Below are 15,118 nucleotides of genomic sequence, written 5' to 3' on the forward strand. Positions count from 1 at the left end.
ATATTGGCTGCATGAACCAACAGACAAGGTTATACTTCTGACAAGAGCTTAATATGTGATCTTAAAGGGGCTTAATTAAACTCCACTGTAGCATACATGCTCTTCACTTAATTAGAAAAACATCCATTACCTGTTCTTCGATTTTGTCTTGCCTATCAAGAGCAGCTTCTACAGCATCAAAGAATTCTTCTTCATTAATCAGACTGTTGGGACCTTCCTATAACAAACACGAGTAAAGGTCAATAGCAGGTACAAAATGACATTTTTTAATAAACCAAATGCACTCCAAGTTCTTCATTAAGGGGAAAGTATTTCATTAAAAATGCTTATGTAAAAAGCTGTTTAGGCAATTAAAAATAAAAATAAAGCAATTGGGTCAATTTTCTACAGATCTGTTTAAATTTTAAGCATAAAAGTTAATGATATATAGACTTTTTACATATTTATAATAAGGTGGCGAGAACATGGGATTCTATTACTGTCTTCCCATATTAAGGTAGTAGTTCAAGCTGCTTGTTAAGCAAGAGAGCTACAGTGGTGCCCCGCAAGACGAACGCCTCGCAAAACGAAAAACTCGCAAGACGAAAGAGTTTTCCGTTTTTGAGTCGTTCCGCAAGACAAATTTCCCTATGGGCTGTCTCCGCTGTCCTGGGGGCTTTTAAAATGCTGGCGGTCGGCAGCAAAGCCCTCCTGTCCCCGGTCGGCAGAAAAGCCCTTGCCCCCCCCAGCCTTCAGAAGAGGTCGGGGGACAGACTGTCCCCAGACCTGGTCTGAAGGCGGTTTCCATAGGAACGCATTCCTATGGGAAACCGTGCTTCACAAGACGAAAAACTCGCAAGAAGAAAAAACTTGCGGAACGAATTAATTTCGTCTTGCGAGGCACCACTGTACCATACAGGGATCACAAGACTAGATCTAGGTGAGCACTGATAATCACAATTTTAAGAGGACACAGACCTAAGAGTAAAGGACAAGGACCAGTAAACATCAAGGATACTGGAAGGGAGAAAATGCCACTAAGCAAGCAAATATCAAATGCAAACTGGTGGTGATGTGTTAGAAATTCTGAAGTCCAGAACTTTTGTTTCTCAGCTGGCATTATTTGATATCAATTCACGCTGTGCATCTTGTATAGACAAGTGTCACAGGAGTTAATGCTAAAATCTCCACTACTGAAATAAATGGTTCTTAAAGAGCTCAACCTTGACTGGATTGCCCCAAGGGCACTTTGAGGGGCCATATCTCATTTCTGAGCAATGTCCTCCTACTCCCACAAAGTTTTGGAGTGCCTGTATCTGCTGCAGTCTCTGCTACCATCTTTAGTCACAAAACTGCTGGGGAACAAAGTTCATGAAGCAGCATGAAGCAGTTGGGCTAGTTTTGCATCTATTACTCCCCATGCATTTTTATACAATATATGTCTGGCACTACCCACACTCTGGAGTTTGACACACACATTCCCCAGTCCTCTTTCTTACACAGCAGCATAATAAACTGAAGGAGTTGCAGTACCAAGAGCAAATCTGAATAATGCTTAAGCACATACATGGAAAGCTGGGCTGTTCATAAGAGTACATGTCCTAAGTAATGAGAACAGAATCCTGATTTAAGATGGACAATCCTAAGCTCTCTTACTATTCTAGCTAAGGGTTTATATTCAAGATTTTAGTTGTAAAAACCGTTACACTATAACAAAGGTTCTTCAAACTCTTTGAAGTCGACTTTTTAGTCGTATTTGTTACCACCACATGACTGGGAAGTATTGGTTCATCTGCATAGTATAAATGAATAATTACAATGCTTTCAACCGCTGCCACTTCTTTCAAACAAGCTTTTTAGTTTATACATGTCTGATAAAATGGACAGGTGGGGTCTTTTGCATTCCACATTCTTTCAAACTAGGTCCATAATCTGGAAAAGCTACAAATGTTTCAGTCTCCTTATATTTAATGAGACTTAGCATGAGAAATAGAACAATAGATACGCCCTTATGATTATTCACCGATAAAAAAGTAAGGGAAAGGTTTTAGCAAGAAGTGTATTTAAGCTACTGTGATTTCAAATCTACTAAGTCACAACCCTTTCTTGATGCGCAGGAAGTCTGCACTGAAGCCTTGCTTCCAGGTATTCATGGTCCTGGGTAAATATTGAAAAAAGATAAATATTTGAACTTCATTGCCTGGTATTCTAAGATTTCCCTCAGGACTACCTTTTGCTTATGACCTAGGGAAAGAGCTACCACGTATCACCAGTTCCTACCTCATAATCTGGCCCACCGAAATGAGACTTTTTTTTAAGTTCTGTCATAGCATTTTTGTAGGCTTCTTCTATTCTCCTCCTTTTTTCAATTTCCTGTAAGAATACACACAAGGGCAAAAGTTTATTTCTAATCTCATATTGGAACAAGAATTGAACACTGTGATAGCATCTTCATAATTTGCTATATTGCATCACAAGATGCAGAGGCATAACAAACTGTTGCGTTATTGCAAATGATAAAAGGAATAGACAACAAAAAAAAGTTCTCAAGATGAAAGCTATTGGAGCAACTGGAATTTTAGCCTTTAACTAAAATATAGCAATTGAAAACAAAACAGATTTTGAGAGGCTACGTTCACCTTGATCAACTTCCACCCGGAAACCTATGTCTCCACTGTGGAAGGACGTGTGGATCCAGAATTGGCCTCCACAGTCACTTACGGACTCATTGTTAATAACTGTGTTTATGGAAGACAATCTTACTCGGCTACGAGTGATCGCCAAAGAAGAAGACTCTCACCCCAGGACACAGAGTTAAAACATACTGCAGAGTTATGTAGCACTACTCACAAACAAGCAATATGGCTAACACAGGGCATGAGGAAAATTAGCACAAATATTAATAATATTTTTTTAAAAAAAGCTTAATCCTGATAAAGCTTCTTAAACACCAAATTGTAAGAAGCACACTTCAAACATACAACACTAACAGATTGCAATCAGGTCTGCGGATGGGGAACCAACAAGCAACATGTGATATTTGCTAAATAACATGCCTACAATAGATGGAAGTGCTGGCATTTTAAACCATTATGTCGAAAACAACCTTAAGGTACATAACTGCACGTAAGCACAAGTTACCACCCTTAATTTACCTGAAGCCAAAGCCATGCCATTAAACCCTCCAAAAGGCAGTGAAATCTTACCTTATCCAATCTTTTCTGCCAGCTTTCTTCACGTTTTACCATTAGCTCAATGCAATGGGAAAGCGTAGCAAGGATTCCAGCAGTTGTTGCCTTGAAAGTTATAGCTTCCCCTTTAAAGTCAATGCCATTTATTCCTTTGGGCGTTACATGTGGAAACACTAAAACAAACAGATTAGAGATTTATCAGTACAAACCGTGCTTTGCTCAAATGCATGTTACCTCATAAAGCATTTACTGCATGCTTGGCTTGTGCGCAGTTTAAGCCATTAGAGTTCATCTATTTGGAAAGCACAGAGGAAACTCAACAGGAGAAATGTCCTTCTTCAGCTACATCTTTAGTGTACTGTATTCTCTCAGTTCTTCTGTGCCGTATAGCAGCATTGAAAGGGAAAAAAGCCATGTGGGTGGCAGAAGTGGTAATACTCTTGTAACAATACCACCAATTTGACAGCTTGATTAAAACAGAACTACCTTAAAGCCTAGCAGATGTAGCATTTAAAAACCAATAATTAACGTGAACTCGAATCTTGTCATGAACTGTGAAAAATGCCCTCAGAAAAAGTGTTCAGGTTTCTAATGATGTCCTCTGAAGTGGAAGGATACTTTCTGAATATACCTCAACAAATGAATTCTCCTTAGTTACAGTGGTTTCGAATACCGCATCAGCCATCTGTTGCTAAGCTTGTTTAAATAAAAAAAAAGTGATCTATTTAAAAGTATACGAGAGAGAATGTTATAAAAATACATCAACATATATTAACAGTGGCAAAACATATTGTTCAATCATGTGTTGACACACTAAGACTGGAGCTGGCTGCTTGCTAGGAGCCTGCATTTAGGAATGGCATGGTCCAATATATGGCGTACTCACGAGCATCTACCACATCCAAATCAGATGTACAATCTAAATCAGTAATTTAATTGGTAACTGAAACTAGCCCCTTTCAGGGCTGGAATTCAGCATTTAAAAGAGTTGCGCCAAAGGCTTCACAGACATTTGCAGTGATTACCAGAGCTACTTGGTTGTTGCCAGCATTATCAGAAACAGTGGGGAGGCGGGGAGTGGAGGCTGAAAGATAAGGTCATCTAGCAAGTTTATGGCTGAGACAAGGTCTGAAGCAGAGATTTTTCCAGCCCATGCTCTAAGAGCTATCATAGGGTGAACTGCTAATGGCAGCTTATGAAATTTAGTGGATAGACCTTGGGTCAAAAGAATCTGCTCCGATAAAAGCTGACGCATTAAGCCTTTCCCCTGCCCAGGGATCAAGGTAACATTCCAGACTTGCCATTACTTGACAAAGAGAAGTGGTGGCATTGACAATTTCAGCTCAGTCTGTTCTATTCAAGGAATGTGCATGAAACAGCCAAAATGTCTGCTCCCCTACTGTCGCTTTTGGAGTCATCTTAAGTGATCAAAACCATTTTAAAAATGAAAAGAGATACAAAAAAAGCATAATCTTTATGCGCCCCCTCACCCAGCTTGTCCGGAGTTTTGGGCTGGGTTGCCATCAGTATGCCGATGACACCCAACTCTATCTGTTGATGGACGGCCATCCTGACTCGGCCCCAGACACACTGACCAGATGTCTGGAAGCTGTGGCTGGATGGTTATGTGGGAGCCGGTTGAAGTTAAATCCTTCGAAGACAGAGGTCCTCTGGCTGGGACGGAGCAATATGGGATTGAGGGGGCAACTCCCATCTCTTGCAGGGGTGCAATTAGTGCCAGCATCGTCCGTTAAGAGTTTGGGTGTAATCTTCGATACCTCCCTCTCTATGGAGGCGCAGATTACAGCTATAACAAAGGCGGCATTTTTTCATCTCCGCCAAGCTAAGCATTTGGCTCCTTATCTCTCTCGCCCTGACCTAGCCACTGTGATCCACGCGACGGTCACCTCCAGGCTGGATTATTGTAATTCGCTCTACGTGGGGCTGCCCTTGAGACTGACCCAGAAACTCCAGCGGGTGCAGAATGCTGCAGTGAGACTCCTTACGGGGTCTTCGCTGCGAGATCATATTCATCCGGTACTATACCAGCTGCACTGGCTCCCGGTGGAGTACAGGATCAGGTTTAAGGTGCTGGTTTAAACCTTTAAAGCCCTATACGGCCTAGGACTCTCGTACCTACGGGACTGTCTCTCCTGGTATGTCCCACAGAGAAATTTACGGTCTGCAAATAAAAACATTCTGAAGATCCCAGGCCACAGAGAGGTAGGCTGGCCTCAACTAGAGCCAGGGCTTTCTCGGCCACGGCTCCAATCTGGTGGAACGCTCTGTCACAAGAGACTAGGGCCCTGCGGGACCTGACATCTTTCCGCAGGGCCTGCAAGACAGAGCTGTTCCACCAGGCCTTTGGTCAGGGCGCAGCCTGACCCCCTCCTCTGGCAATCTGCACAGAATTTTGCTTAATGGTTGCCATCAATTTGATTTTAATTTGATTTTAATTAATTTTATAATGAATGTTTTTAGAATGTTGGATTATTTTGATTGTTGTTAGCCGCCCTGAGCCCAGCTTCGGCTGGGGAGGGCGGGATATAAATAAAATTATTATTATTATTATTATTATTATTATTATTATTATTATTATTATTATTATCTTTCAGAGGATGCTGCTTCAAGTCCTCTTGCAGCTTATATTTTTTCAGACACATTACTGAAAGTTTTTGCATTATACAAGAGGCTTAAATAAATATTAGCAACCAGAAAATAAATATAATAATAATAATAATAATAATAATAATAATAATAATAATAATAAAGCTACAGAAAGTGCCACACAAGAAGAATCAAGATGACTATGCACAGAATGGTCGTGTCTTCATAATCACTCAATCTTCCAAAGCTAAAGTGAAGGATAGCAGTTCACAAACCTCATCATTCCAACCCCCCCCCCCACTAGTCAAGTACACTTCTACAGCTCTGGATATATATTTTTTTAATGGGAAAGAGATTAAAAATTAGTCATTACTCTGTTTTTTTATTTATCTATTTAATTCTGTGTACACAGAAGTAATATTAGTTTTTTCTGTGACCATATGCTGGTAAAATTTGTCCTGGGTCACAAGATCCCTTTGTGCCCACATACAGAACGGGTTCCCTGCCCTTTGGTATATCTCCTGTTTAGCTGTGATTCCTGTATTGCAGGGGGTTGGACTAGATGACCCTCTGGTCCCCTTCCAACTCTACAGTTCTGGGATTCTATGTGAAGTTGCCTCTGAAACACCACTGAACAGGGAAGCCATGGCAAAGTGGCAGCTCCATGGTAGCATTCTGCATCAAAGTCTTCATATGAAGATCCATGAAGGGCAGGCATGTTTTGGGACTACAACTCCCATCTTCCCTAGCTAACAGGACCAGGATGATGGGAGTTGTAGTCCCAAAACATTTGGAGGGCTGAGTTTGCCTATGCCTGATGAAGAGGGACTCTAGAGAAATTGCTCTCCAGGTATAAATTTAGAAAACCTGTTTTCAGCTTGGCTCCAGTGAAAACCTGCAGCCCAACACCTAGTTGGCCTCCAATCCCATAATCACAGACTACTGGAATGCTGGCTTGGTCTGATGGGAGTTAAAGCACACTTCCCTCATCTGTACAATTCCGTGAGCAGCCTAGCTCTTGCCCCTCTTTTAGAACAGAACACAGTAGCTCAGTTGGTTAGAGCATGGTGCTGATAATGCCAAGGTTGTAGGTTTGATTCCCGCATGGGACAGGTGCATGTTTCTGCATTACAGGGGGTTTGGATCCTCAGGGTCCCTTCCAACCCTACAATTATAGGATTCTATACATGGTTGCATAAATTCTCAACACATCATCTTGCGGTGGAAGTAGTAAGATGAAGGTTTCTATGTCTTTTCAGGCAAGGAAACACAACCAAGTACAAGATCAATAGTCAGAAAGAAAGCAAACTAACCCCCCCCAAACATGTGGCTGAGTGGTTTAAAATACCTGTGTCATATTTCATGACAAGATGTACGTGTAGTTTACAATGCTAATGAAAAGAAAAAAGGAGAGTTCAAAGTGACAGCTGAAGATGCCCACCTAAACATAATTGTGCACAATCAACTGGGATGAGGTAGCTTTTATTTAAATCTGATCACATGGGAATTAGTCACTATCTATTTTCAAATTAAAGAGATTCAGCCAATGGGGAAGTATTTCAAGTTAGAAATAAAACTTTGTGATTGTTAACTAGTTTTATAGAGAAGATCCTTTCCCCACAGTTCTGTAGAAGGCTAACCTAGGAGATGCAATAATTCTCAGCGACTGAAGGTTGGTTAAACTACAAATCAGTACATATAATTTATTAGTGAAACACAGAATTTATTACCAGAGCACATTTATTGAAACCCTGAAGAATTTTTGAACTCTGTAGCGGCAATATATGCCAACTTACCTGGGTGTAAGTGCCAGTGAACTTACTAAGATTTACTTCTAAGAAGACATGCATAGGGTTCCATTGTAAGTCTCTGAAGAACAGTTATTTTGTGGCTAATTAGCTTCAGGATCACTGTTCTTACATCTTTAGAACATTTTGACAACCATACATTTAAGCGTACTCACATTTTTCCTTACTTCCATTACTATTGTGTAAAAAATCCCCATCAGAGCGTGTTGTAGGGAAATCATCTTCATCATCTTCTACCACTACAACAAAGAGAAGCACTGATTACTACTGGGCCTTGGAGGAAACTGAAAGAGCAGTAGAAAAATAATTTGCCAGCGCAGTCGTATCTGGAGAGTCAACAAGACATACTCTACTACTACTCTTACGTGTGTGTAATTTCAGTGTATAATTTCAGTGTACACTGCAACATGGTCATAAATTATTATTTTTTTATCATGTACAAGCAACAGGAAGTTAAGGCTAGCAGGGATCCAAATGCTGGGGGTAGTGGTGGTTCAGCCACGCTGAGGGCTATTCTGACACATCTGTTCAGCAAAACAATTGAGGTGATATTTCATCATGTGCTCTGTGACATCACTCAAAGTAACTCTGTAGCTTTGGATTCTTGATGGAAACAAAAGAACCCTTGGCTACCCTCGTTGCTACATTTCTATTAAATTTTGCTGTGAAATATGAAAACACAGAGTGAACATTTGGCCAGGTACAGCAAAATGCGCATCAAAGCAAGTAGTGACATTTCCTTCCAACTTGAGACATTTTAGCACTGCTTTCACTAAAGCAGCATCTAATTCACACTTACTGGCAGCCCTGTTTAGGGAAGCTTTTCATGTTTAACAGACTATTGTATTTTAATATTTTGTTGGAAGTCACCCAGAGTGGCTGGGGAAACCCAGCCAGATGGGCGGGGTATAAACAATAAATTATTATTATTATTATTATTATTATTACTACTACTACTACTACTACTACCACTTTGGAGCAAGCCTGCCCGACAAAGGGTCTCACTTCAGAGCAGCAATGCACAAGTTTCTGCTTTCGTGAATATGACTGTATTAGCGTTATACTGCAGGGTTACTTCTGAATGTAACCCTATTATGATGGAATGTGAATAGTCACAGGGAACTTGTATTACATCAGTGTAAGAAGGCCTTACCTCCTGCACCAGTAACCCAAGTCCATTGTGTATGTGCACTCAGCATAAATGCTCATCTACAAATGACTCTGCGGTAACCCTATGCATCCCATGTATGACTGGTAAAGTGGAAGAGCAATTATTAAAAACACACATATCAACAGCATTAGTGGGAAGAGGAAGAGAAGATGGGGATCTGAAGAGAGCAGAAGGAAGTGTATGGGAAGCAAGTATACAATTATCTCTAATGAAGTAGGTTGGGCAGTGCTGTGCTAGACAGCTGAAAGACTTGTCAATTTTTTTAAACAAAAGTTACAAATACGACAGTTTGTAACGCTTGTTACTTTCCTATCAGACCCTAGAATGTGATGCCTTTTGTTTAAATAACTAACTTAAGCTGAATACCTTTATCTCTCTGAAGTTCATCCTTGGAGACAGCATCAGCACAGGCATCAAAGTATTTCTGTAGCGTATCAACCTGTCTACACAATATGTCTCTGAAGGTTTCCATTTCAGCAAGCTTCTCACGCAAACTGTGGCCCTTCTGAAAACCCAGAAGTTAAAACCATTCAGCTGTTATTTATTTTTATTTACTATATTACTTTCTATATCAAAAGAAATACCAAGGCAGTTCACAAGGCAATAATGTAACAACAACAAAATCAATAAAAAATTAAGTAGACAAAAATACATCATTATGAGGTTATCACAGGAGATGCATGCAACTTGGGGTATGGATGAGGAATCATTTGTAAGACCTTTACGTTCTTTGTCACTTACCTTGAATGAGGAGGTCGATGTTGCCGAATACCCACTCGCTCCAGACACAAGGGATACCATAGAGCCATGGCGCCGTAAGCTCGTCTCTGATCCATAGCCAGATTCAGTCTGAAGAAAGAGGAACACATACATTAATTATGAAATGTAAAGAGGCAAATCCCCATCAAAGAGATTTTTCAAAAATGATATTCTTTAAACAGGATAGTGCTTAGAGAAATGCAGCCAAGTTAATATATACTACTTCAACTTCAAGCATGCAAGACTTGATTTGGTGTAGCAGAAAAAGGAGAGCCGAAGAGGACGGAAGAATGGAGGTGATCCAGTATATGTATCAATATATGGCATGATGTGCCAAGACCTCATGTAAATTCAACACAAGAGTAAGCGTATTTCATTGGAGCAGCCTATTAAGAAGTCTTCTGTTCCCTACCTGTATCTTGTGGATCCCCAGGATTTTAACTAGTCACTGTCATTAAGAGTTTGCCAGAAGTCAAGAGTATGCATACATATATTAACCCTCCCTGACCTTCCAAAACAGTAAAATACTCAATACACAAATAGTAAAATACATTAAAATACATTTTAAAGAAGCAAGAGTTCACAGATAAAAATGCCTACCACAGATGAAGTTTAGCAGGGAAGAACCTGCCAGAATGAAAATGTCTTTGTCAGCATGAGAGAAGGGATTATTTTTTACAAAGACAGGGCAGAGTATTGATACAGTCACTGAGAAGGCCTTAACTCTTGTGGACATCAATCATGCTCCCACCCTTGACTTTGATTTGTGTCCAGAAGCAAATTAGAAGTTAATGCAGACACTGTAGGATAAGAGTAACATGATCCCATGGGTGTGTGCCCAATAACATCCTTGCTGCTGCATTATGAACCAAATGCAGCTTCCCAAAACTTTTCAGCGATAACCCAGTGCAGAGTGCACTGCAGTAATTCATTCTTGATGTGCAACTGAGGTGTGTGTCATTGGAGTCAGGTTTTGCTAATTGTACTTAAGACTTACAATATGTGCACTCCTTGTACAATTTTATCTGCTACAACAACTACGGACAAGAGAGTAATGTGCAGTGTCAACATCTGCATATTTTGAGACTATTAATGACAATTACAAAAACAATTATTTTTAGTTACCACGGTGGGGTAGGGGGATGATAAAGCTAAATATGGGGGGAAATTGCAGTGTGGCTTCAGAAAAGGAAGGAATATTAATAGTGCATAGAGATATATGTGTAGAAGTTAGTGGCACATGCAAAAAGCATAAGAAGAAAAACAAAGCAAGCATCATGCAAAGCCCCACCATTCTATGACTGCAGCATCTAAGGCGGAGCAGTTCAATGCCGAACTTTTTATGTCTTGCAGAGCAGATCATTAGTAATTCACTGTAGGAATAACTCCGTTATAATCAAGATGAAAAATGTTGATAAAAGCGTCTTCCACCCTAAGTATGAATAATCCACGTTGCTAAAACAGAGGCAGCCAAAGTCTACTCAACAGAAAAGCTGACAGTCACTACCTTGAAATTAAAGGAATTGCTCATTCTTATTGTAGCAATCAATGCACAATATTAAACCCTAACGCCAATTACCATGCTGAACATCCAGAAGCCATTTTGTCAAATATCCATGCATGGGTGTAGCCTCAAAGCTATACTCAGAACTAACAAAGCACACTGCAACATCTTCACCAGCTTTTTGCATCTCTGAATAGACTCCATTATTCCTTTCAGAAAGCTCTTTCATAGGTTGACAGTCGAGGAGGGGAAAGCCACATGATCCTAAAGCCTTGTGTAATATTCTGTTGGTGCAGGCAGTAGCAGCAAAGCACACCATCAGTGAAACAGCATCCAGCAACACAATAGCTTAAGTATTCAATCACATCAGACCTTCACTGCTGACTCAATCGTCCGATAGGGATTTCCTTAAGTGGGTCAGTAATGCTTCAGAGAGAAAAAGCACAGACTCCTAGGAAGCATCACTGGTCCCACACCCTGATTTCCCATATTTAGATAAATTTACTTTAACCCCTCATGAAGCTTAATGTATTCACCCACTGACTTCTTTTTATCCTGGCCTACATATTGCATAACAGCTACACACAAATAGCTATTCTTCTCCAATTAGAAACCCACACCTAGGAACTGGGAAGTAGCAGGATAAAACACTACAGATGCTTGACACTAATTCTATGCAACACTCTTTACATGTGAAATACCACTTTGCTTGACCTGTACTTTATTAATCAAGTTATAAAAGGAGATAGAAAGTTAAGCAGCATCAAAGTGAAATAATACATTGAAGTAGGTAAGAGGAAGATATGTGTGAATGAAAACAGAATAAAAACAGGCAGGCATAGGAAAATAAGACTGGTGAAAGCTGTTATTCTCACAGAATGCACACACATATCACCAAAGACACTGCTGAATGATTTAAAAGAGAGGTGCTTTAAAACACAAGTTCACCAATAGTATTTCATACACCTAGAATCTGATGGAACTCAGAACAAGAGGGTGAAGAGGAATTGGGCAAAATGTTAGACAACATAAAGGGGTAGTTCACTAGGGGGAACTGTTCCACCCAAAATGGCAGAGACAGGAATTGAACAGAGGACATCCTTTGGAACTGCTCAAGAAGGGTGTCTTGGCTGAGAAGGGACTGATGGCACTGAAGAGCAGCCATACTCCTTAGAACAAATCCACAAACAGATCTCAATGGGATGTTGAGGAGACACATATGGGTGAGGAAGCTGGTAGTAAATGGAAACTGTTCAAAGAATTGTAAAGAAAAAATTCATTTCATAACCACAAAAACTGGGCACCTGCTTTCTCAAAAGAGGCATGGGGAATACTTTGAAATAAATGTATTTTGTTGTTCACATATGACCACATTCAGATAGAGTTTTGACATACGGCTGGTACAATCATCAAATACCAAGGCTGCAGGAATACTTTATGAGACCAGATTAGAAACAGTTTCTTAAGCAAACTGGATGGATAGATTAGGAAAATGTCTTTAGGTTTAATGATAAGATACTGACTTCAGGAAAGCAATTCGCCTACACATGATCTAACTATGCATATCTACATGTGAGCACACACTCACATGGATCACATGAGACTTCTGAATTTCATGTGGCCAGGGCAACCCAGCCAGATGGGCAGAGTATAAATAATAAAATTACTGTTATTATTTTCTTTCCTCATATTGAAACAGGAAATCATAACCATTCCGTTTAGATGAAGTGACTACACCAGATTGCAAACTAAAATCTTGGGAAGAAAATAATGACTAAGAATGACATGTCATGAACAATAGTGGCCACTAGATGGAAGCAATAAAAAGAAGATGAAGACTTTGCTTAAGGTTACTATTGGTCAAAGTCCAACAGTAACCTTTATCATGCTTTTATTACATTCCGGTTACTCTGCATTTAAAAATGTTTTCAAAACAGCCTAATTTTAAATGATTAAAGGTTCATACATGTCTGGCTTTAGCTGAAAAAGCCTGTACAGCTTCAGGTTTCTTAAATTAAAATCAAGGTTAGATTTTATTTTTATAGAGTTCAGACCTAGCTACTTCAGAGTAAAACCTGAATACAAGGCAGACCTCAGGGTTCTGGACACATTGTAAAGGATAATGCTTAACCCCCTCCTGCCAATTCTATTGTTCTGAAACACTCGCTATTGACTTTATTGCATCTCTTTATGGAATATAATAAGGGCACCCTCATTATTTGTGTTGTGACAACTGCACCATACAGTTTTTCACCAGGCACAGAATTCTGCATCCTAACTCTCAGCTTGCTCTACATATAAACAAAGCTTGCATAAAAGTTTGCTTTTAAAAATTGCTATGGATCAAATAGTAAGAGGAGCCCTGCTGGATCAAACCAAAAGTCCGTCAAGTCCAGCATCCCCTTTCGGACAGTAGCCAGCTGCCTATGGAAAGCCCCAAAGCAGTGGCTGGTGGAAAATGTATTCCAACAACCTTGAAGGCACCAGTTGCCTACCCCAGATTTAGTCTTGAAAGTTGTACTGCCTAGCAAAGTGTCAGATCCCAGAGTCAGAAGCAAATGGGCTTCTATACCCTCCGTGGCACTTTGCCCCATACCATAGGTAATAGGAATATAGACAGCTGCTTACACCAAGTGAGACTATTGGGGCCAGATAGACTGGAAATGCTTCTCCAGCATTTCAGACAGGGAGCAAAACTGGCACCTTTTGGTTTGCAATCAAAACATGTGCTCTACTACTAAGCTTTGTACTGAAATAGGCATATGAAAATAAGTTTGCTTGCTTACTTGTTTTTTAACAAGTTGCATATAGCTCTCTAGCCATACATTTTCAAATATCTAAAAAACTTGAATAGTGTATAAAGAAATAGAACAGACTATATTTAAGCAGACATAGAACAATCACCTTAAATCAATATATAAATGTGAAAGTAGAAAAGGTATACGTAACTTAAATATAATTATGTAAAAATTGATATGTTTTACAGCAGGAATAAATTTCTACATTGAGCAATTTTTCCAGGCTGCATCAGGATTTTATACAGGTACTAAATGGGAATCAATGTTTAATTCAATTTTTTCTCTGTCTTCTATCTCTCCAAAGTACGTATTTTTTCAGAATCTCTGCTATATCCCAAATTCTAGCTAGCTATTGACAAGCTGTGGTGAGTTGCTAGAATTCTAGATACACTTGGAAGATTCTGTATTAACTCTAATTGCCATCCACACAACCTAGTAGTATTGTCAAAGGCTCTAATGGTATAATCTGATTAATCATGAAGGATATCATATATTATATTTCTTCTTGCAGAGCAATCTAATTTTGAGTAGTCACATCAGATAGGTTTGAAATTAGCCCTTTGTGTTTTCTATCTCCATTGTCTACACACATTTTACTTGAAACCTTTTGGGGGAATCTTAGTAGAAAAGCAGCCAATAAAATAAAATAAAGTGCTTGATTTTCTAAGTGCTGTTTGTGGATTTACTTTTTTAAAAAATGATATGAGAGCGCAAAGTACAGTACACAAAGTCCTGGATACAGTATTTCTAGAAAGTTATCTGCCACAACTCAAAGTCCAAGGAGAGGCAAAGATAGTATCTCACTGGACTGACTCCTTCAACATGGCTAAGATTTCAGCCCATGTTACAGGGCTCAATTGCAAAAACACATTTATTTCAACATCAGTTAGGAATTTCTCCACTGGACAAGTAGAGAAAAGTAGTTCTTCAATCACATAATAAAGGGTTAATGTTGCTTGCCCACTCGTTACCAAACAGGGCAGAGGTCTCTGGGCTGTAACCTCATGGGATAGTTAAGCAATTTTTTTAAGCATTCAATTTTTGATTGAATGTATGTGAAGTTCAAAACACCCATTTGAGAGAACAGATACTCATTTGAAAGCCCATGGAATAGAGAAACAGTTTAGAATGGGGACAAGGACGACCACTTTCTCTGTATTATGTTGCTTCCTTGTGTTATATTCCCACTTCCAAAGCAACTTTATTTTTATTTTAAAAAGTGCAATGAGATTCTTGCATATGATATGTAGTTTGCCCCCTCAGGAAAATGCAGGTGTGTTTGCTGGAGGTGCCCATCTCTG

At 39.6% G+C, this 15,118-nt stretch overlaps 1 protein-coding gene across 4 annotated transcripts in view; it reads right to left on the reverse strand.

Moving 5' to 3' along the window:
- The window catches only part of CERT1 (ceramide transporter 1), a 51,164-nt gene that overhangs the window by 14,084 nt on the left and 21,962 nt on the right, over positions 1-15,118 (reverse strand). For all 4 annotated transcript variants that reach the window (XR_014556285.1, XM_083703225.1, XM_083703223.1 and 1 more), the window contains exons 4-9: positions 9,498-9,605; positions 9,123-9,261; positions 7,741-7,824; positions 3,186-3,343; positions 2,260-2,352; positions 131-217 (exon numbers count right to left, since the gene is read on the reverse strand). Coding sequence is in view for 3 of the 4 variants with exons in the window: in XM_083703225.1 (XP_083559351.1) it covers positions 131-217; positions 2,260-2,352; positions 3,186-3,343; positions 7,741-7,824; positions 9,123-9,261; positions 9,498-9,605 (669 nt within the window). In the remaining variant the exon portion in view is untranslated. The remainder of the gene's footprint in view (positions 1-130; positions 218-2,259; positions 2,353-3,185; positions 3,344-7,740; positions 7,825-9,122; positions 9,262-9,497; positions 9,606-15,118) is intronic.

The sequence above is a fragment of the Podarcis gaigeae genome, assembly GCF_964106915.1.
Source record: "Podarcis gaigeae genome assembly, chromosome: 11".
Classification (NCBI taxonomy): domain Eukaryota; kingdom Metazoa; phylum Chordata; class Lepidosauria; order Squamata; family Lacertidae; genus Podarcis; species Podarcis gaigeae.